This window comes from Zootoca vivipara, chromosome Z (genome assembly GCF_963506605.1).
Source record: "Zootoca vivipara chromosome Z, rZooViv1.1, whole genome shotgun sequence".
Lineage (NCBI taxonomy): Eukaryota > Metazoa > Chordata > Lepidosauria > Squamata > Lacertidae > Zootoca > Zootoca vivipara.
This window is the reverse complement of record NC_083294.1, coordinates 28163285-28187507: the sequence shown is the minus strand read 5'-3', so window position 1 is coordinate 28187507 and position 24223 is coordinate 28163285. Positions and strand designations below refer to the sequence as shown.

Genomic DNA, 24223 nt, shown 5'->3' with positions numbered 1-24223 from the left:
AAATACAATTACGGTACGTAAATCACAGTGACTGTAGTTTGCCCATCACAGAGCTACAATTCCCAGCATGTTTACCAAACTATAGTTTCCAGGATTCTTTTGAGGGAAGACATGTGCTTTAAATGTATGGTGCGTTTGCAGCCTAAGACTGGGTTTGCCCAACATGATGCCCAGGGTCAATCAGAAGGGGGGCGAGGAGGGCCATTTAAGCTCAAATGCATGGGCGTAGCCAAGGGGGGCAGCTGCCCCCCTAAATTAAATAAAACAATAGAAATTATTAACTAACTGACCAATCACATCAGTTCCGCTCCCCCAACAAGTCCTGCCCCCCCCCCAACAAAAATCCTGGCTACGCCCATGCAAAGGGTATCTCAAATTTAATACACTTGTTTTTAAGCACATGGCATCAAACTGTGAAACACTCTAACAGCTTGGAGCTACAAATTCAAGCGAGCAAGAGATGTGATTTGGTAAAAGACAGTATGTTTTTTGATAACAGATGCATATTTCGCCATTTGCTCAATGTTGAAAGTGAATCTGAATGGCATCAAGATTTTTCCTCAATAATTAGTGCCTCTGCGCATAAAAAGGCTAGAGAAGCATTTGTTAAATTAAGCATTTATTGGGCCCCTGCTAAAAAAAAAAAACCACTTCACATTTCTGCTTATTTGCCAGATCTGGAAGCTGTGGACTTCATTGCTGTTGCTTAAAGGGCGGCCCAGGCATAAAAGAGGAAAAGATGAGGGACAGCCTTCCTAAGTTTGTCTATTTTTCTTGTTATGCCTGTACTCTCATAGGATAGGGCCCACAAAGGGGAACTGCTCTTTTTTATGTAACTTTATTGGACAAAAGGGTCTTTTGTGGCTGTATATTAACATATTGGAATAAATAATATATTTGGACCTAATGGTGTGAATACTGGGGGATCTGCTTGAATCTAGTGTTTGACCCTTCTACCCAGGTGGGAGTACCCACATGGTGCCACATTTCTGGGATACAGGGCAAATATGGCCTCACCTAGAAATCTCTAGCAAAAGATGGCAGCCTTCCCATGACACCAAAACATAGGAATTGTGGCAGCATTTATTTTTCTCTGTGTGCGCAAAGTTTAGCAGTGCTTTTTTTTCTAGAAAAAAAGGTTTCAGGTCTCACCACCCCAAAATGGCCAGAGTAGGGACAGTCAAGCAGGCAAAAGGGGGAAGCACTCAGCACATGCTCATGGAAGGAGGCAGCAGGGCTCCTCCCCAAAGCCGGGCAGGCAGGAGGCAATGATGCTCTGAGAGGGTTGGAGAGCCCTGCCCTCCCTCAGAGGGAGAGGAAGGGACTGTGGTGCTGCGGAGGGAGGCAAGCAGAGCAGGGAAGCCTTGGGCAAAAATGAGGTTCCTACTCCCCTAAAAAAAAAGCACTGAAGTTTAGTATTATTTCATTTTATAATGTACTAGCTGGCCCTGCCACGCGTAGCTGTGGCTCATCCATGTGATTCTCCCCACCCTGTGCTGATCCATGATGTATCCTGCCCCTCCTCCCCCCAACCCCCGGCTCATCCCTGTGACTGGCCCCACCGTGTCCTGACCTATCCCGTCCCCCCTCCCCCAACCCCTACCCAGGCAATCAGTACCTCCATTCGGCCTAGTCTGTAAAGGCTTATGCCTAGTGTGTAAACGGGAGCCGAGGTACTGTTGAGAGGGAAGTTTTTATAGGTGCAGTACCAGTGTAGCCACGGCTAGAGGGCGCTGGTTTACAACCTGGTTCTTTTCCCAGCATGCATTTTTGTCTGAGTGGTGTGTTTTGAAACATGGGGTTTTTGGGTATTTACCTGGCACAGGTGTTTCATCTGTCTTTGAAAATGGAACAGGGTCACTCTCATATTTGCATGCAGCATTGTGTCAAAATTTGAACGCAATCGGTCACGCGGTTTTGGTGAAACGTGGATACTAATGGACATAGCCAGTTTACATTTATATATATATAGATGTAAAACAGAGAGAACAGTAGCAGCAGATAAAAATGAAGAGATGAAAAACAAAACTATAAAATAAGCACAAAGAATGAGTACTTGCACAAGTTTAAAAAGCAAATTAAATAGTATAATTATTATCAGATGGTCAAAGATAGTTCCAGATTTGCCATGCTTATGATGGGGGTTGTTGTGAAAATGATGGTTCCACTGTTTATATCATAAAAAAATGACGACTCATATAAAAAATGTCTGGAGGTTCTAGACCAGGCATCCCCAAACTTCGGTCCTCTAGATGTTTTGGACTACAATTCCCATCATCCCTGACCACTGGTCCTGTTAGCTAGGGATCATGGGAGTTGTAGGCCAAAACATCTGGAGGGCCGCAATTTGGGGATGCCTGTTCTTGTTGTTGTTGTTGTTTAGTCGTTTAGTCGTGTCCGACCCTTCATGACCCCATGGACCATAGCACGCCAGGTACTCCTGTCTTCCACTGCCTCCCGCAGTTTGGTCAAACTCATGTTCGTAGCTTCGAGAACACTGTCCAACCATCTCGTCCTCTGTCGTCCCCTTCTCCTAGTGCCCTCCATCTTTCCCAACATCAAGGTCTTTTCCAAGGATTCTTCTCTTCTCATGAGGTGGCCAAAGTATTGGAGCCTCAGCTTCACGATCTGTCCTTCCAGTGAGCACTCAGGGCTGATTTCCTTAAGAATGGATAGGTTTGATCTTCTTGTGCTGCTTGGAAGCATTTAGGCTCTTCCTCTTGACAGAAGGGACATAGCAAGCCCATCCAGCTATTCTGGGAATCTGATCCTTACCCATAGGGTTTAGGATCCCGCAGATCACAAGTCTCAGCTCTCGCTCCCAAATGCCCCCCCCTTTTTGTTGTTGTTGTTGTTGCTGGTTAGTGCTGATGATAGCTTAGTGCTATCTGAAGAGAGCCTCTCCAACAATCAACATTTAGGTGGATAGGTTAGAATTGCAGTCTGAAAAATGCAACATTGAAATAAGATAATAATAAAGGCACAACCATTTAAACATGAGCAGAACACAGAACACAACTACTAAAATTACTCTACGGTAACTTATGTGAGGGTTATGTTCTGAGGATTGTGCCTAAAGCCAAAATCATATACAGTATAGTCAAAACCCACTGAGTTGTATAGTCAAGATGCTGATGAAATTCTAATGAATATATTTTCTTTTTAAAATAAAAAAAACAAATTGCTGCAGAAATGTGGAGAGCTAACAAAACTGTGATTGATAGATCTGCCCATCGCTACCTCGCAAATCAGGCTACAAACCAAAATCCATATACGAAGGTAAGTTCCATTGATATGGCTTGTTTGCTACTGTAGACATAGTTCCAAGAGAAAATATTTCAAATTGTGCCTAGGATGGCAGTGTTAATCTTATTAGCTGCTTTGGGAACAGCATTTGGTGTTGAAGGTGTGGGATACAAATCTGAGAAATGTGATATTGTGGTTACTTCTGAGTAGACATTGATAGAACTATCAGAGTTGGCCCATCCATGAGGCAAAGTGAGGCAACTGCCTCAGGAGGCAGGATGCACAGAGGCAACAGATTCCGGGGTAGATCTTTATTCCCACTTGTTCCTGGTGTAGATCTAAACTCACCCCTTCTTCCTTGGAAGTGAGCCATTCTGTGGTTCACCTTAGGCGTCAAAATTTCTTAGGCTGGCCCTCGAGGCTGTGCTGTTAATTAGCCATTATGAAGTGTAGAGAAGTTACCACAACTTGATGTTGCTGTCCAGATCTACCACTCTTGAGAGCACCAGTGCCTGTCTTTAAATCTGATTTATTTATTCACCGAAAACAGCTTTTAAAGCCATGGTTGAAAAGTGCCTCACAACTATTGCAAACTATGTTGCAGCAACTTTTGTCACATTTTAGATCGTTTTGAGATGTACTGTATTGGTAATTCAGAATTCCGTAGTTCATTTCGGTTACGTGTGTACAGTATAATGAAAAAGCGAGGTCTTTTTTGCAAGCAAAACCTAACAGTCCGGTGTTTGGTGTTCTATGCTTGTGGTGACTTCAAATCTTGGACAGAGAAGCAGGAATCACTACCCTCTGCGTTTTGGCCCCTCAGGTGTTGTGTCTGTCTGAACGTTTGACACCCGGGCAGCACCGCCTACTACCTCAGCTCTCGCCCCCTCCCGTTTTCCAGGTCTTTCTCCGTCTGTCAGAATACCGGTGAATAACTCTTCAATCCCAAACGCCGCCGTTCCCCGAACCCGCCAGCCCTCCCTCCGTCCCTTGCCAAGCTGGTTCATCAAGAGAATCGCCACGGACGCTCCTCCTCTCCGTTATCCCCCATACACGGCCGCCCTCCACTCTCCCGCCTTCCAAGCGGGGGCTGTTCCTTAGATCAGGCTCTACCCCCCCGGGGGGGATTGAGAGGCGGGGGCACAGACTGTCCCGGCCAGCGCTGATCTCGAGCTCCGATTGGCCGCTGTCTACGCTGACGTCACGATCATGATGAGAATTAATGATCGGAGGCGCTGATTTCATTGTGTGACGCCGGGACCGACCCAGCCGAAACCGGCTGAATTCGGAGCCCTGGGCCCCCCGGACCAGCCCCGCCTGTCCCACAGAGCACGGTGGGTTCGGCGGCAGGGTATCGGGCGCAGGGAGGGGGAGGGGCGCGTTGGGCGCGCGGACCCTGAGGGGGGGGGCAGAGTGAGGAAGATCGTGGGGAGGGGGAGAAGGGCGGCGGTGGGAGGACTTGACGGGTGGCCTTTTCGCCGGCCTGTGGGGGCTGCGATGGAGGAAGACGCTCCCCCCTCCCCCGCGCTATCACTTCTTGGCTGAAGGCTTTGAGGTGAGGGGGGAGGAGCCGGGGAATCGGGAGCGAGGGAGGGAAGGAAAGGAAAGGAAGGGGGGCGAAACCTCCCGATCATCGGCTTCAACCTGGAGCTCGCGGACCATAACTCGGGGGCGCATGCGCACCTGAGCATTCGGTTGATCTGCGGCAGGAGACGCCAGCGTGAGCAGCCCCTTGCGCGAACTCGTAGGCGCTTACGCGCTGCGCGCAAGTGCAAGGCGAGACGCGTGTGCGCATGCTCGTGAGCGGAGAGCGAAGCTGGGTTGAGAAGATGAAGACGTGCCCGCGGTAGCCCAACGAGTGTGAAAGCAGCGGCTTGGGCAGGGCTGGTGCAGCCAGCGAAGCGCAGCATTGCTCAGGCTTGAGCACACTGCTTGCTGTTAGGGTTTGCGGTGCACGTTCGTCGCGCCGCGGACTGTCTTGGTTTTCTTATCCCTGCAGCCCCCTTCCTTAGAAATGAAAAAAGTACGCATGCGTAGTGGCAGATTTAGCTGTTAAAACTACGAGTTACAAAAGTTGCACAAGCAGTAGGCAGAGAAACAAAGTTTGTGCAAGTTGTAGCCGAAAAGGACTAGGCGTTTGTGCCTGCTTGGCTTGCCTGTGCGTCTGCCTGGTAAAAAGTCGAACCTGGGTGGGTGGGTGCCTCCTGTAACGCTAGTCTAACTTTTTTGTTGGTAAGAATGCGAGTTTTCATATTCGTTAATATGTGTTTTGAAAATTACAACTTATTGGGGGGGGGAGTGCAGGACAATAGTTGCATTTGGCAAGTGTTGGCAACAAAGAAAAGTGGGGAGATGCTAATGGTTTGTCTGTGAACACAGTCAAGTGTTCTTATGTCATGTGTGTTCTTATGTCAAGTAAATGTTCATGAAGGCAAATGTAATGTATTTGCATCATAAAGTGGTATATAGTGATCTTTGTGGTGGTGAGGTGGTATTTTTGCAATAAAAGGTTATTGGTTGTGATATTGAGACAGGTGCATCTTGGGCCTGATGAGATTAATGCATAGGAATCTTCTTCATGCAGTGTTTAAGGGAGCATATTGCTGCTTGTAAGAAAAACCAAAATGTGCACAGTGGTGTGGTATGTTACGAGTGCCTACATTGCATTCACCATCTGTGTTGGCTTTTGGTCTTCAGTGGCATCAGCAGAGCAGTAATAGAAAGCACCCAGTTTATTTTATTTTATTTTTATTTTATTTATTTATTTATCGTATTTACCTTTTGTTTCTCAGGAGAAAAAGCAATTTGGTTCCAGAAATTCATTCAGATAGTGCAGATAAAATATAACTGATAGAATTCTATAGGATGGGGCATTATTGTGTGACAAAAGTCCAAATCCAGTGATCTCCATATGGTGGAGATGTCAGACATCTAGGCATTTTCACTTGGTCGCAAAGTGTCAAAGGCCAGGAGCAAAATGCCCCTGGCTAATTTTGAATGCTGCTCCCCACTCCTTTCATCCTCACAACAACCCTGTGGTTTCAGTTTCTGGAAATTGCAAGTGGATCAGAAGGTCGGCGGTTCGAATCCCCGCGACGGGGTGAGCTCCCGTTGTTTGGTCCCAGCTCCTGCCAACCCAGCAGTTCGAAAGCACGTCAAAGTGCAAGTAGATACTGTATTTTTCGCTCCATAAGACACACTTTCCCCCTCCTAAAAAGGAAGGGGAAAAGTCAGGGCATCTTATGGACCAAAGGCAGCCACTTTTGCGCTGCCCATTCTTCCCCTGCTGCTGCCAACAGCAATGGCAAAGGGGGGCGGGGGAGGAGCGGACAGCCCGAAAGCACCACTTTCCCCTGCCTGCACCTCCCCCTTTGCCATTCCTGTTGGCAAAGGGGGCGGGGGAGGAAGCATCAGCCCAAACTCAGGCTGATGCTCCCTCCGCAGCGGCGGGGGAGACAACATCAGCCTGAAACCGGGCTGTTCCGCCCCCTCCCTCCGCGATCGGCAGGGGGGAGGGGTGGCAGGATCAGCCTGAAATTGGGCTGTTCCGCCCCCTCCTCCTCCACGATCGGCAGGGGGGAGGGGGAGGCAGGATCAGCCCGACATCGGACTGTTCCACCCCCATCCTTCTCCTCTGCAATCGGCAGGGGGGAAAGGGAGGCAGGATCTGCTCAAAATCTGGCTGTTCCGCCCCTCGCGATCGGCAGGGGGGGAGCCCCAAAGCGGCGCTTTTAGGCTGTCCCTTCCTCCCCCTTTGCCATGCTGGCGACAGCAACTCTCTCTCTCTTCCCCCTCCCCCTCCCCCTCTCCCCTTCCTTCCTTCCCTCCCTCTCTCTCACCCCTTCCTTCACTCCTTCCCTCCCTTCTTCCCTCTCTCTTCCTCTCTCTCTCCTACCACTGTTGACTGCTGTTCACTTTACATGGTTGAAATATTATGCTGATATACCCGTTGTTTATTAAATAGTTTAGTGCAACATTTCCTTCAGAATATTTTTTTTATTGTTTTCCTCGTCTAAAAACTGGGTGCGCCTTATGGTCAGGTGTGCCTTATGGAGCGAAAAATACGGTAAATAGGTGCATTTCCGTGCACTGCTCTGGTATCGCCAGGAGCTGCTTTGTCATGCTGGCCACATGACCTGGAAGCTGTACGCTGGCTCCCTTGGTCAGTAAAGTGAGATGAGTGCCGCAACCCCCGAGTCGGTCACGACTGGACCTAACGGTCAGGGTCCCTTTACATTTTATTCAATTTCCCAATTAAACCAGAACTTCAGATATGGAAGGACTTCTGTATGGCCATACCTGTATTCTTGGTTCTAGTTATAGGTAGGTAGCTGAGTTGGTCTGCTGTAGTCGAAACAAAATTAAAAAAATTCCTTCCAGTAGCACCTTAGAGACCAACTAAGTTTGTCATTGGTATGAACTTTCGTGTGCATGCACACTTCTTCGGATACACTGAAACAGAAGTCACCAGACCCTTATATATAGTGAGAGGGTGGGGAGGGGTATTACTCAGAAGGGTTTCAGTGTATCTGAAGAAGTATGCATGCACACGAAAGCTCATACCAATGACAAACTTAGTTGGTCTCTAAGGTGCTACTGGAAGGAATTTTTTTTGTTTTGTATTCTTGGTGCCAAGGTTCATGCAAGGTCAAGTATTTTGTGTTATCATGTGTTTGGTATTCCTATTATCAGTGCTGGATAAGAAGTACCAGAGTTAGTGTGTTTGATCAAACACATACATCTGCTGTAACATCATACAGTCTTTACCCATTCATAATAGTATTAAGTTTTGTGCATCAGATTTAATCTTGTCAAGTGCAGTAAGTAGTATCTGTGACATTCATATCCATATATCATTTCGGTCATAGGTGACTAACCTCCAGACACTGAATTTCGACTCCCAGTATTTATTAGTAAAAATAGCTACATGTAGCAATTTAATTAAAAATGCAAATATGTTGCACCACAAATATATAAATAGTAGAACCGAAATTACAGATCACTGACTAACTGTAAGAGTTCCCCTCCCTTTCTCTTTAATTGTCTGCATAAGCCTAGTGACATATAAAAAAAATCAGTAAACTGATAGTGCCTTCTGCATTCCACAAGACTGGGTGATGACACTGAAAGCTTTATTTTGTGTTGACATCAGATGAGTCTCACCTACTTGCAGTGCAACCATAGACACTCTTGGCAGATGATTTCAGTGGCCAAGCTGCAATTAATATAAGAGCCACAAACCTGGTAGCAGGTGGCAGGCAGTGCAGAAGTTTTCATGATATCATCTATTGTCAGCTATCTACCTTCATCATCATTCCAGCTGCCGCATTCTGTACCAGCTAGAGCTTTTGAACCCAAAAGGACCCAAAGGGTAGCCCCACATAGAACACAATGCAGTAATCCAGCCTCTGGGTTAACCATGCCTCTGGCTTAGCCATGCTGACTGGTGCTGATGAGAACTGATGAGTCCAATAACACCTTGAGGTCCGTCGGTTAGTCACCTCTTGATCCTAAGCTATGTGCATTTAAAGAACATGATGGTCTCCAAAGAATCCTGGGGACTATAGTGTCTAGAAGGTGCTAGGAGTTTCTAGTTGTGAGTGGTAAACTACAGTTCCCAGGATTATTTGGTCATTCCTTCAGGGCAGGCAGCAGGTATCGGATGATCTGCGGGTGGGCTGCTCCCCCCGGCCCTGGGGAGGCTTTGGGAGGATAATTACTGCCATATTATCCTCGTTATCTGCACAAAAGGGCTCCACTGTTATGGGCACAGCCGTTCACCATGGCAGCCAAACAGGAAGTCCAATCATTCACCTAGCAATCTCATTTCCTAACACATAGTAGCCTTCATATACTCTTCTGTGATTGTATAGATTACCACTAGTAGAGCAGATGTGGTTTTTAAAGTAAATGTTCTCATCCATGGAGCAGAAGGTTTGGGAAATATTTTGTTTTTACCTAAACATTCTTATATATCAAAATATCACAATGACCTGGCAACTGCTACTGATTAGGAGTCCAAAACTGATAATTTTTTACTTACCTTAAAATTTTACATACCTTTAAAAATAATCTATACTGTAAAGTAACAGTTGTAACAGTATGTTAAACTGTTACTTTACAGTATAGATAATATTTTAATTAGCACATTTTCTCTAAAATTAGAGGTGTAGAAGTACAGCAAGAAGCAGTTAGAAACTCGGGTACTGTACAGTATACATCTTTCATGCAAGATACTCTTTCCATTTGAGTATCCATTTCAGACTCTCTATACAGGGCCCAGAACAGACTTCCTACAGGAACTTCACATGGCTTAACCTGTTTTTCTTGAGCTGGATGATATACATAAATTTAAACAACCTTAGTATGCTCCATGCTTTTTCAAAGCCATTATTTTTACTGTTTGGGTAACTCATTATTGCATTTATATGACCATAAAATGCAATCTGTATATCAGTTCTGCTTGTGCTGTAAGTTGTTATACAGGCTTTGTAATTATGCACCACTTAAGTAGAAACTTTGGGTTCAGCTTTTTCTATGTTTGCTTAGATATGCACCAAAATAATAGTTTCTGGGGAAGCTCTTTTAGTTTTTTTCTGCACTTCATTAGATTTATGTGGGATTCCCAAGCAGTCACCCATGCAGATACTGTGCAGAACCAGAACTGCTCGGCTTCAGAAATGGCATGTTTTTAGTCACTTTCAGGTGTTGGAAAGGGAAAAATCAGTTATGGGATCAGGATACCTCTACAGTGCTACTTCATAACTAGGAAAGTCCATGTGACTGAAGAGAAGGCTGAAACATTAGAGAAGGGTCCTTATGCTTCTGGTCCTGGGCTCTGAAGGCAACATTTTTTGCCCTCCACATACATAGATGTGTATAGAAGGGCTATAGCTCAGTGATAATGCACCTGCTCTGTATGCAAAATGTCCCAGGTTCAATCCCTGGCATCTCCAGGTAGATCTAGGGAAAAACCCTGTCTGAAGCACCCGAGGGGCACTGCTGTCCAGAGTTGTTCCTGGTGTAGCATAATGTGGCTTTGTACATTCTCATATACAGTACTTACAAGTTCAGTGATAGCAAGCCAGCTATATCATATCAGATAAGCTCTTTCATTGAAGTATATTACAGAGATCCCTTGCTGCAATGTCTGCAAGATGGAACAAATCTCTCCCCTGTTCCTACTCTGTGCAATCAAGTATGCCCCAGATTGCAAGCAATTTCTTTTTTCCAATAGAACTCAGTGGAAGTTATTAAGAACCAAGACCGCTTCAGCTTCATAGCCTTGTTTGGTGTCCCACTTCTTGGACATTCTTGAATGTGGCTGAGAGACAGAATCTATTCCTGAATGCCTACAAACATGATTCTATCAACAGCTCTCCTAGTTATTTTAAAAATGTGGCAGCTCTCTGATTCTTGTATGTATTAAGATTTTTGTATGATTAAGAAAACTGATAGCAGATAAACCAGAATATAATAGAGCTCAGTCCACTGTAGTTTTCTATTTGCTTGGATAAGTGAGCACCTGCTTTCAAAAATAATAATAATCTGCAAGTCTTAAATTATTCCAATTTTCATAGTATCTTCTTTTATTTTTAGATGAATCTGCGTTCTGTATTTACTGCAGAACAACAAAGGATATTGCAGCGTTATTATGAAAATGGAATGACAAATCAGAGTAAAAATTGCTTTCAGCTCATATTACAGTGTGCACAAGAAACTAAGCTGGACTTCAGTGTAGTCAGGGTAAGTACTCAGGTTTTGCTAAAATTTGCATAACAGTTTATCAAATGCACTTGTTTTGCTTCTTTATCTGCAGGGGACATGGAGCTATTAAGAAACCAAAAGCTTCCTTCCCCAATATAACTTGTGCTTTGTCGTCCCCCCCCCCCCCAAATGACAGCTCTTTACAGTTTTGCCTGTTGTTTGAGATAGTGCTGTGAAGTGCTTGTCCACACAACGTAAGTCTCTTTAGCATCTGAAGTTAGGTCCTTTGTTGAAATTCTGGCTTGTGTACATGTTTGAAAATTTGCTTTCATCTTTTTAACTTGGATGTTTGATTATTATTTCAAACAAGATTGTGTGAAGTATGTAATGGACACTTCACACATTACATTGGGGCACAGTTACATTGATGCTTTGTAGATTTATGCCTACAAATTAAGTGTAACAAATGTACCTTTGTAAGCTCCTGTATCCTATAGCTATGCTTGTCAGGAGATCATTATTGGCTACAGTTCCCTGTTGAGTGTATGCTTGGTGGCAAGCTTGGCTTTGCCTCCTCCTTGTGGGTGCCTTGGTAGAAAGATGGTATATAAATGCAGTAAATAAAAGAAATAAAAGCTCTGAAACAGTGTGCAATGAATCTGAAACAGTAGTTTAATTGCATTAGTTTGCACTACGTTAGTAAAATGTGGTTTGACTTTAGTTTCTGCTAAAACAGAAGTGGGTGGGCAATTAAGTTCATTCCATGGTAAGACAACAAAACCTCCCCCCCCCTCAACTGATGAACATGGGAACATTTAGCCATTTTGTGAAATTCTTTATTTGAGCTGGATATTAGGAAGATTCCTGGTATATGTGTTGTTGCTCTTACAATTTGTGATAATCTTCTTTAAGAATTTCTTTTGAGTTGACCTCACTTATATGAGTGGTGGGGTAAATGCTAAGTCCTTGTAGTTCTAGGTGAGGACAGTACCAGGAAAGTACCAGCTGCCTTGGAATATTTTTTTCAGCCATGCACATTGTAGTGCGTTGTTCAAGAGTCTTGCTTGGAACTATTATGTATCTATTATGCTGAGGAAATGATAGAATATACAGTACTCTGATAACAGGACCAGCATGTTCTTCAGGCCCCAACTGTTCATTAGCAGAAGTTAGATCTTCAGAAATGGGTAGATGGAGGTCTTTGCAGCATGGTTGTAAACATTAGGAGGTGGTGATGTGTGCACATCAAGATTCTATTAAAGGTACAGCCACAGAGGACAGTTCAAAGGTTTGCTGCTTAGTGTCCAGAAATATTAAGAGTTCAGTATTGATCCTTCCTCCTCCTTGGAGAAGGAAAAGATAAAGAGACAGAAAGTTATGGTGGAAAGGGCCTGGGTGGGGGGAGACGGTTCTTGCGCTCTGGTGGCTTGTTTATGGGCAGGGGTATGTGGTATATAGGCAACAGCTGGAAAACTGCAAATAGTAGTTAATAGTAAAGGTAGAAGTCACATGTGTCTCATTCATTCACTTTTTTAGTCTTTGTACTGTGAAACTCTGGACTGAATGAAATGAATTTGAGTTGGATCCTTTGCTGATGAACCCTTTTGTGTTTGCAGACCTGGGTTGGCAACAAAAGAAGGAAGATGAGCAGCAAGAATGTTGTGGATTCTGGAGGCACCCCACCAGGGACTGCTGCCAGCACGTTGAACGTACCCCCAGTACCGAATGTCCGAAGCCTAGCCAACCTTGCTTCCCCCCAAACCCAACAGGCATCTTGGACGTCCTCCAACAACGATGTCATGGTAACTGGTGTATACACCCCAGCCAGATCTTCTCACAGGCTGGTGTCCACTAAGCAGTCTAATGCATCGGTGAGTGATCTGCATAAAAATTCTCTTCCAAGGCCACAATCAAAAAGTGAGCCTGATTTTCAGCGGCAGCAGATTGCAGTGGCACAGCAAGCCCCCCACTGTAAAAATGCTTCTCTGTTCCTGGGAGAAAAGACTATTATCCTCTCAAGGCAAACAAGTGTGTTAAATTCAGCAAATTCTATTTATGATCATGCTAAGAAAAGCTATGGTGGTTCTTCGGTTCAGACTGCAGAGTTGGTTTTACCTCAGAAGCCCATGTTGTGCCACAGACCAAGCAAAATGGAACAGATGGGATGTCAAAGGTTACCAAAACCGGAGCATCCAATCCTTGCCTCACATGTGCCATCTGGGCAAAGGGCCAGCATTAGAGATCCTTCCTGCAGCACGCACAATGTGGAAATTCGAGAGGTTTTTTCCTTGGCTGTTACCGATCAACCTCAGAGAATCCTGGGAGGAAGTGCTCAGAAGCCATCATCCTCTTCTTCTGTAGATGGCAGTTATTTGTCCATTGCCATGGAAACTGGGGATGTCGACGATGAGTATGCTAGAGAAGAAGAATTGGCATCAATGGGTGCCCAGATACAGAATAACCCCCGGCTAAGGGGCACATCCCTCATGGTGGAGAACCCAGGCTCAGGTCTGCCAGGGACAGGCAGAAGTGTTGGCTGCAGTTCACACTTGGTTAATTCCAGGGACTTGCACAACAGTACCCCATATCATAACAGAGACTACCACTTGCCTCCACGTACCTCCTTGCATACTATGTCCAGCACACTATATAGCAGCTCTTATCCATCAAGAAGTAATCTGTCTTCTCATTCTGCAGCCTCCAATCAACGAAGGCTGTCTCAAAACCAAAATAATTACCAGGTAATTGGAGTTCTTCCTACGTTTTAATGGTTGTGCTTTGACATCGTCTTCTACTTTGTTGATGTTGTTGTAAACCGGGAGTTCCAGCATGTCAACTTCTGTGCATTGAATTGCAGCTGCTTTATGCATTTCTTGCCATGAAAACATCTTGAATCATTATGCATTCTATTCCATGATTTTGGACACCTTTTCCTCTGCACCAATACATGAAGCTGCAGAGTCTTGCTGTATGACGGCCATAGGTGTGATGGCCATAAGGTTCTCCTATGTTTTTTTAAGTGCCTCTTGCTCCTAGTGGGAATCACATCTGCCTTTTCTTTTCTTTTCATTGCTACTTTGGCCTAAAGCCTCCATCCATGAATGGTAAAGGTAACTCCAATGTGCCTTTGCTGAGTCTGTCTTACCATTCCTGCTCTCTTCATTTGCCTTGAAAGAGGTGTCATGCCTGGACTTTTCACTCATATTCAGTGTTCAAAACTCCCATTGTTCTAGGTAGATTTTGCGACACAGAATTTCATTAGCACAAGCAGTTTCTGAGCTCTGGGTGCGGTACTGCACTGAATATTTCAGACGGCAGAGTGGAAAGAAAGGAGGAGCTTTTTCTGCCTCCCCACTTCCAACTACTCTCTGAAGACTCTCTGAAGAATATTAGGGGGATGGTCAGGGGAAGGACCTGACCATGTGAAAAACGAACATAATGTTTTGACTGCAGTTCATTCATTTTCAGCTTTGTATTCTTGTTATTAAAAAGATTGCCTAGACATTCTGTTGTTGCACCCATAATGTAGGCTTTCATACCTCAATTTCTAACACTGCTCATACCGTGTTTCTCCAAAAATAAGACACTGTCTTATATTTATTTTTCCTCAAAAACACACACGGTGGCTTATTTTCAGGGGATGTCTTAATTTTTTAATTAAGTATGGTACAGTTTAACCTACAAGGTTAAACTGCCTATCACTATGGCTTATTTTCGGAGAAACACGGTATTTACAGAGGCAGTGAAACAAGACATGTCGTCTTAGCTTACCTGGGTTTGGCACTTGCTGCAGTTGCCTAAGCCACAAGGAAGCTGGTACCAGGCCTAGAGAGGTTCTGGTTAGACTTGCCCAAGATTTGTGACCAGTTACGTTAACCTGATGGTTAAATTGCTATCCAAATTATCTGCCATCCTGAGAGTGACAGCTTTTTAAATCTGAGAGTGGCTGCTAAATTCATGGAAGATTTTTTCAGTGTATGAAAGGTTTGACTGATGATGTTTTTGCTCTAGTGCAGGGGTCAGCAAACTTTTTCAGAAGGGGGCCGGTTCACTGTCCCTCAGACCTTGTGGGGGGCTGGACTATTTTTTTGAAGGGTGGGGAAATGAACGCATTCCTATGCCCCACAAATAACTCAGAGATGCATTTTAAATAAAAGCACACATTCTACTCATGTAAAAACACGCTGATTCCTGGACCGTCTGCGGGCTGGATTTAGAAGGTGATTGGGCCAGATCTGGCCCCCAGGCCTTAGTTTTGCCTACCCCTGCTCTAGTGTGTAGTTTTACTACAAATACTAAACCAAAGATTGTGAAACATTTTTTGATGTGTTTGTGCTTTTTACTGTGAATGTTGCTTAATCAGATTTCAGCTGCTGCTGAAAATGCTTTTAAATGTTTTTAATCTGTGGCATTTTAAATGTTGGATTTTGTGGGTTTTTTGCTCTGTTGGGGCTGGGGATTAGTTTAATTTTAGGATAAATGTAACATTTTAAAAAATTGATTTCTACTGTTTTATTGTATAGTTTGTATTTTGTTTAGAACGGGAGAGGGTCTGGGCTGTTTGGGAGTGGGCTCCAGTCAACAGAATGGTTGGAGCAACTTCCATGGGTGTGTGTGTGTGTGTGTGTGTGTGTGTGTACTGGGACAACCAATCTTAGTGACCATGGATAGGAGGAGAAGTTAAGCTAAGACCAGACCCTGTCATTACCAAGGAGGCAGGTTTAGTTGTTGGTTGAAGACTATCCCTGCCTCCGGGTCTGGTCTTGACCGGAAGGATGCTGGAATCGACAAGGGAGACCCACATGACCTTAAGGTGCTGCTTGCAATGCCAGGTCAATGATTCACAAGATGGCTGTCATCCATGACTTGATCGTGGATGGAGGACTTGATCTGGCATGTGTAACAGAGACTTCCTTGGATGAAGCAGATGGGCCTGTCCTTACCACTGCTTATCCACCGGGTTTCTCTTACGCACAGCAACCCAGGTCAACGATGGGGGTGGAGATGCTCCTTCAGGAATACTGTTGATAACCTTTCAGCTGATTCCCTGGTGGCCCGGTGGAATGTGGAGTTAACCAGGGCTATCAACTGTCTGGCTCTGAAGCGCCCTCACCAATTGCATGGAGCTCGGACAGCCCTGTGGTTTTCCCCAGAGCTGAGGGTGATGAAACAATCGCTGAAACAGCTAGAGCGCTGGTGGCTGAAAACTCATTCTGAATCGGACCGGACACAGGTTAGAGCTCAGTGTTGAGCCTACCAAGTGGTAATAGTGACAGCGAAGAGGACCTTCTTCACCGCCTCTATTGCATCTGCAGAAAACGGCAGCGGATACTCTTTCAGGTGGTTTGCAATTTAACAGAACCACCTTTGCCATCAGGGCCTGGTAAGGACCCCAAGATCTCCTGCAAAGTTTTTTTTGCAGATAAAGTCGCTCAGATTCGGAAAGAGGTAGATTCCACTTTGGGACCAGAGCCAGGGCAGGAGAGTGCTAGAGTCCTGTCTAGTCAAGTTGCATGGGATCAATTTGAATCTGTTACCTCCAAGGATGTGGACAGGCTGCTTGGACAAGTGAAACCAACCACCTGTCTTCTTGATCTTTGCACATCCTGGCTCATAAAAGCAAGCTGGGTAGGGCTGGGCAATGGGCTCTGTGGGGTGGTGAATGCTTCCCTCTGTGAGGGAGCCTTCCTAGACCTGCTGAAAGAAGTAGTTATTAAACAGCTTCTTAAAAAACTATCTTTGGACCCAGCCAATATGGCCAACTATCACCCAGTCTCAAATCTTCTATTCTTTGGCAAAGTGATTGAGCGAGTGGTTGCTGAACAACTCCAGGCATGCCTGGAGGATGCGGACCATTTGGATCCCTTCCAGCTAGGATTCAGGCAACATCATGAGACTGAAACTGCCGTGGTCGCACTGGTCGATTATCTCCGGTGGGCTAGGGACAAAGGTGAAAACTGTTTCCTGGTTCTGCTGGATCTCTCAGTGGCCACAACCACGACATCCTTCTGAACCATCTAGTGGGATTGGCAGCTGGGGGCACTGTTACACAGTGGTTCTGCTCTTTCCTCCTGGGCCGTGTCCAGAAAGTGGTGTTGGGGGATGAGTGTTCAGACCCCTGGGCTCTCACTTGTGGGGTGCCTCAGGATTATGTCCTTTCCCCCATGCTTTTTAACATCTATAAGAAGCTGCTGTGAGAGATCATCAGGGGGTTTGGGCTGGGTGCTCATCAGTATGCGGATGATACCCAGCTCTACCTCTTTTTCAAATCAGAACCAGTGAAGGCTGTGAAGGTCCTGTGTGAGTGCCTGGAGACAGTTGGAGGATGGGTGGCAGTTAACAGATTGAGGTTGAATCCTGACAAGGCAGAAGTACTGTTTTGGGGGGACAGGAGGCGGGTCAGTGTGGAGGACTCCCTGGTCCTGAATGGGGTAACTGCACCTGAAGGACCAGGTGCGCAGCCTGGGAGTCATTTTGGACTTACAGCTGCCCATAGGGACACAGGTCAATTCTGTGTCCCGGGCAGCTGTCTACCAGCTCCATCTGGTACGCAGGCTTAGACCCTACCTGCCCGTGGACTGTCTCGTCATAGTGGTGCCTGCTCTAGTTATCTCCTGCTTGGACTACTGCAATGTGCTCTACATGGGGCTGCCTTTGAAGGTGACTCAGAAACTACAATCCAGAATGTGGCAGCTAGTCTCAGCAGACCATATAACTCAGGTCCTGAAAGACCTACATTGGCTCCCAGTATATTTCCGAGCACAATTGAGTGTGTTAGTGCTGAGCTTTAAAGCCCTAAATGGCCTCGGCCCAGTATACCTAAAGGAGCGTCTCCACCCCCATCCTCCCTCACCGCGAGATGTGAGGTTACAGGGAACCAGGCACAGGACCTTCTCGGTAGTGGTGCCCGCCTTGTGGAACACCCTCCCATCAGATATCAAAGAAATAAACAACTACTGTATCAGACTGTTAGAAGACATCTGAAGACAGCCCTGTTTAGGGAAGTTTTTAATGTTTGATGTTTTATCATGTTTTTAATATTATGTTGGGAGCCGCCCAGAGTGGCTGGGGAAGCTCAGCCAGATGAGCAGGGTATAAATAATAAATTTATTATTATTATTATTATTTATTATTATTTAGTGAATGGTCAGCAGTGTCCCTCCGTCAGTAGTAAAATAGGCCTATTTATGTTCTAGGTGGCTTGTCCTTCAAACCAGTCAAATTTTAGTGGCATAGAATTCTCCCCCTCCCCTCATCAGAACACTTTCCCCATCAAATGAGTGACCAAAACTTTGTTCTAGTAAACACGTTTTCGAGGGTAATTTATCCATAGTGTTTCTTAGTACCACTATGAAAAAAAAGCTAGTTTCTGATTTTTTAACTTGGAGATTGTGTTCAATATTTGCAAGCCTTTAATGTGCAATGTTTCTGTTTGGGAGGGGCCTCCAATCTGGATCCAGGATCATGGTGAATGGATTATTTCCTTGTGCACTGTTTCTATCAAATTTCCATTCCTTACAAAGCTTCCATTAGGAGATCAGTGGAAGCTTTCTTATGGGGCTAAAAACCGCCTTTGGGTGGGTTTTCTGTGAGATCACAAAATGTGGGGAAACAGCCCCACCCCTGACATAGATCTAATATTTGAAGAGCATAGATTGTGGGCTTTTGGACTAGCACTTCAGTTACAGAAACAACTGTCTTAATGTTTTTGGTTTTATTTTGTGTTTTTTTTTAAAAAAACACTAAGCAAAAATGCTTTCTATTTAGATGATACAGGTTAGTGTTGTGGTTATCTCCTGCCATTCCAAATCCTGCTTGTTAATTTGCTTTTCACAGTAGAGTTTAGATTTCTTTGGGTAATAAAAGAATAAAAACCTGTGGGGTATGTTTCATGGAAAAGGTTGATAGGCTAATTACGGGTTATTTTTCCAGTTTGAAAACCAGAACAATTGTGATCTTTTGCTTGATTATGAAAAGCCATTGACTGGGAACAGAGCTCATTTTATCTTGGCAATTTCAATGTAACAAAATCTGATTATAGAGGAACAAATTGCTAATGGCTTTCACTGCATGCAAATTTTTGCCAGTAGAAATAGTATTGCATTATGTTCAGCAATGTGATACTTCTAGATATTGAAATGTACTTTTCCTTTGGGATGAAATGTTTGTGTCTTGAGATGTAGTACTTTTGATATTTTATTTTAAAAGACTTTAAAATAGTGTGTTCTTAATAAAAATTCTATTAGTATTTTTTAATAGAGTACACTTGAAAAATAGTCATTCACTTTCAGAAGCAAACCTTGCTCCTGTAGCGTGGCATGCATAGAAAACACTGGTAGTGTGCAGGGCTACAGCCGTGCCAAGTCAAAGTAGCCTTGGCTTGGAAGCTTCCAAACTATTTGCTGTGCTAGGAATGGGACAAGCCACAGCAGTCTCTCTCAGTGATGATGATGATGATGATGATAAAAATAATAATAATTTATACCCCACCCAAACTTTGCTAAACAGGGCTGCCTTCAGATGTCTTCTAAAAGTCAGATAGTTGTTTATTTCCTTGACATCTGGTGGGAGGGCGTTCCACAGGGCGGGTGCCACTACTGAGAAGGCCGTCTGCCTGGTTCCCTGTAGCTTTGCTTCTCGCAGTGAGGGAACTGCCAGAAGGTTCCCTCACTGCGAGAAGCAAAGCTACAGGAGCTGGACCTCTTTGTCTGGGCTGAACGATGTGGGTGGAGATGCTCCTTCAGGTATACTGGCCCAAGGCTTGTGCCCAACCGTGTACAAGCTACTAGGCTATAAAAGCACTTTACCAGACACCTGTCCACATCTATCTGTTGCAGAGTGTCTTTAATGGCAAATGGCATGGCAAATGATCTGTGATCAGTTCCTCAAGAAATTGGAATGTTGGCATTAATTAAGGGGCACTCCTGAAATGGCATGTGATAATGAGCTACAATTAATCAGCTGTTGAAAGGACTGGATTTGAGCTATAAAGGTATTGAAATGATTTTTAACAAGCATGACAATCCTCACAGCAGCTGGAATGGAAGTGGGAGGCAAGGCAATGTTTGCTTTTATGTGGTTCCCAAATGGTCTTTTTCTTCCTTGACCTCCCCTGCAAAACAAAAGAATCGTGTGTAGTCGTTATGATGTTATTTTGTGTGAAACTGAGGAAAAGAAAGGATTTATGCTCAACAAAGGGTTTTTACAATGTTTTTCTATACCCTCCCCTCCTGACCGAGGTAATGGACCCTATTTAAATTATCTTTGGACTGAACCAGGAGTGCAGGATAGAGTAATTTGGCAAGACAAAGGACTGCTAATTATATCTGACAGGACTTTATATATGTGACTTTGTTCCTTAACTGGCGGGCTGAGGAAAATAATCCCCAGAGTTGTAATGGTGGAGCAGGTATCTTGTCGGTGATCTATTTATAGCTCAGTAAGGCCTTAAACAACAGAAGGAATGTTTTCAAAGGAGTGGAATGTGAATGGACAAAGGATGGTGGCATAAATTATCGCTACACACCAGGTCTGGGAACAGAGTGCTGGAAGGACTACACACATGAAAATGACTTTTATCTGTTTGAGAAACAACCAAGGTTACATATGAACAACAGCCATCTGAGAATCTTGTTGCCAATCTAAGTGTGAAGATTTTTCATTGGATAGCCTTTTCATTGGATAGCCTTCTCCAGGTCAGCTGAAGCAGGGATTCTCATTCAGGTGCCTAACTGAGTGATTCAGACTTCAGATGACATTTGGATTCATTGTAGGGGAACATGGACTTGAGGATGATGGTACCTAGATTAATGTGAGAGTTGTTTGTTTGTTTGTTTGTTTGGGCTTAATATCACCAGGATGGACTTCCAAGACACTGGCAACATAAGATAGTCAAGACAACAGCCAAGCTCAGTATCAGAAATGGAGAAATCTCTGACTCCTGAAGCCCACCTGTTCCCACACTTGACATCTTATAATGTCAGGGGTAGGACAGGTAGAGCCACAGCTTTAGAATGTGCTCCCAGTTGTTCCTCTGCATGTGGGGCTTGTATTTGGTATCTTTTAAATTTGGCACGAAATGTAAATCCATGACTAGAAAGGAAGAAGATGATTCACCCTTTAAAGTTGAATCACTTGACTCCAGGTGACTGGCCTGTGGAGAGTGGACCAGTTCCAGATGAACAAGTACAGTTTCCCTCATCTGTGACAACAGATGTATCTTCCCAAATTCATTTTGAAGAATATTCTTTTTCTTTCCTCAGGTTTCAGGAAATCTTCCTGCGCCTTGGACTATGGGGAGTTCACGAAAAAGAGCAGTAAGTACTTCTCACTGAAGCAGTAAGTGAACAAAGTGCAGACTTAGATTAGGTATTTTAAGCTTAGAACTTTTAAGCTAATACGAATAGGGTTTTTTAATAAAGTTTTGTCTTGAAAGGAAATCTTTCCTCCTCACCCACAGCCCCCTTCCTGCTTCCTCAGCATCTCTTGTCAAAGTGCAGAGATGACATTGTTGGATATGTGTAACCCACAGTCAGAAGTATGCACTGTCTTTCCAAGCAACTTTGCATATTCACATTGCCTTTGCCATTGATAGTAATTCTGATTTATGTTACACTTAACTTGCAACCTTGTAAAATGCTCTAAGCATCTCTGTCAACGCTGACAGTAGTGAATGAGAAAGGGTGAAGATTATCATCTGCATTCATGGAGATCCTAAAAGTCTCCCCATTGACAGTAATGTTTCCTATATTTTATTAATAGCTAGCTATATCAACACGGATTTCTCACTGTTGGCTTAAATAATGACAAAAGCAATAAAACTTCAAAATTAAACCTGCTGTTAGGAATCCTCCTTTTGTAAGATGGACTGCAATGTATTTCCAGTTGTCAAATAATTCTAGTGATGGATTGGTGTCACTAAAATCAACTGGGAAAGCTCAGTGGAGTGAAAAATAGCATGGCATAGCCCTTTGGAAATGCAGAATAAGACTTAAAAGGAGATGAGCATTGCTAATGGCAAGAGTAACAAAGACGTCTCTAATGGATGGCTCTCAAAGTAAAACCTTCATATTTAGAATTTATAGTCTATTTCAACTAACTATTGAATGTTCTCCTCTTACATTCTGTGTGCCTCTAAATAGTTTTCCCTTCTCCTTTTCTGTCTCATTTAATTAATTTAGAGAGAATGAAACCCAGGCTGTCTGGCACATAGCGAAAGGAAAATGCAATGACAGAACTATAAATCTTTCAATTCAGCAATAACTCTAAATCTACCATGGAAAAACAAGAGTGCACAGATTCTGCTTTTAGTGTTGTTGGTTAACTATCTAACTATTAATTTGTGGTGTCATTAAATAGCCTGAATCTCTGCAATTGAATATGCTTTTAAAGCAATTTTAAACCTGTTTGTAGATGCTGTAGTCTTAACAAATGACACAATTTCTAGACTTTCATATAATTTCTCTATTTTGCACAAGGAAATTGCATTCAAATGAGATTTGCTAAAAGGGTAAAGTATGTTATGTCTCCAGTTCTGCTAGGACAACAAAATTGCTCCATTGGTTTTGTGACCTAGGACACTCTTGAATGCCATTTTTAAGTGAGCTGCAGATAGATTTTGACCCAAACCTGGAACACTGTATAGAGATTCATCTTCTTGATACTTTCAGGATCATATTCCCCCAAATATCAATGACTGCTAGGAAAGGGGCAAATACCGCAAATACCGCAAATACAGCTAAATTATGTGTGTGTTGAATGAGTTGGAGCATGTACTGACCCACCTTGTTCTCATCTGTGCTGTCAAAAATTTTCTTTCAGCTGAGCTTCTTTTCCATTGACTCTTTGTGGGAGTGGGGCAGTGCAATCCTATTTTTCAGAACATAAGAATCCTCCTGAATCAGATGAAGAGTTCATCTATTCCAGCATCTTGTTTCTAACAAAGACCAACTAAATGATTTTGGGAAGTTTGCAGGAGAGTAGGAAAACCTGCTCTTGTTTTCCCCAGGATATAACACCCAAGCATTTAGTATCCTGGAATTTATTGCTTTTGAAGAGTTACATTTTATTATCTAGGGCCTTATCCATAGGTTACTGCTTTCCTGACTCTCATTTGAAATCATCTATGTAAATCTCTCAAAGTTTGTTAGTTTGAATACGTAGTATATTAATTTTGTTAAATCAATAAATTTGAGCAAAACCCCTCACATACTGGTGGAGCATTGACAGACACTTACAGTCCCCTCTACCAAGAGGATTCAGTCCACTTCTTAATGTAATCTTGCAAGGAGAATGTGTAGTATGCTAGCCCTGGAAAATAAATTCTAATCCCATGGAAGCACCCTTGTATGTGCCACTGTGCATGTGTAGGATCTCATATTTGGTTTGTTTGATAGGTTAATTACTTTCATTTTAATGCATTTTTCTTTTTATTTTATATCATGCTTTATGCTCTTCAAATTTTGTAAACTGCTTATGTGTAAAGGGATTAATAAATTGAGTAAGTGCACAATAATAGTTCCTGAATGGGGAAGCTTTTGATATGGTGCCTTACTACAGGTCAGAGAATCTAAAAATTGAAGCTTTTCTTATATATGGTCAGGCACAGTCTTTAAGTATTTGCAGTTGTGCTTGATGCTGTCCCAGGGGTTTCAGTCTTTGTATAATTGAGGCAGGAACTCCAGAGAGGATTGAGGTTGCCTACTCTGGAAAAAAAAACTGCTCAGGAATCTTCACCTTAACTCCTTTCTTAGTGGAATACCACAAGCATGAAAGAAATTTTGGGATTTTAGCTGCTCAAGTGAACATGGTCTTAATTAGCTGGAGAATATGATGCCAGATAGTTAAAAGAAAGGGTAATTTTAAGGCTAATAGCAAGGCATTGATAAACATCTCTGCATCCCATACCTCTGTTTTCTCCTACGGTAGTTGTGATGCAAGTGAAGCTAAAGAATCTTTAGCTTTGGTTAAAGAATTGTGAGCGTTAACTTCAGCACAACATTGCCTATGCCGTGGCATAAGAGATATTTTTGCATGGTGCTTAGAAGGTGTGTTTATTATTTATTTCAGATATTTATATGCTGCTTAGTATTCAGGGTATGGGGACAGGGAAAGGAAGCCCTTCAAAAGAGTCAGTGCTGTTTGCAGGCCATCCCTTACCCAATGTTGAAAAGAAACAAATGTTGACCTTCACACATGAGAAACCATATGTAATCTTGAGCATGACAGAGAGGCAGCTTCTACTTAGCCACAAGGGCTGCTTTTTATAGTG

The 24223-nt window shown here is 43.7% G+C and overlaps 1 protein-coding gene across 6 annotated transcripts in view; it reads left to right on the top strand.

The window, feature by feature from the left end:
• Nucleotides 1-4343: 4343 nt before the first annotated feature.
• The window catches only part of HDX (highly divergent homeobox), a 40176-nt gene continuing 20296 nt past the window's right edge, over nucleotides 4344-24223 (top strand). Inside the window, exons 1-4 of one of the 6 annotated variants that reach the window (XM_035113864.2) lie at nucleotides 4346-4580; nucleotides 10846-10992; nucleotides 12570-13694; nucleotides 21216-21269. In XM_035113864.2, coding sequence (XP_034969755.1) covers nucleotides 10846-10992; nucleotides 12570-13694; nucleotides 21216-21269 — 1326 coding nt within the window. In that variant the 5' untranslated portion in view covers nucleotides 4346-4580. The other 5 variants (XM_060270523.1, XM_060270522.1, XM_060270520.1 and 2 more) reach the window with 5 other exon arrangements.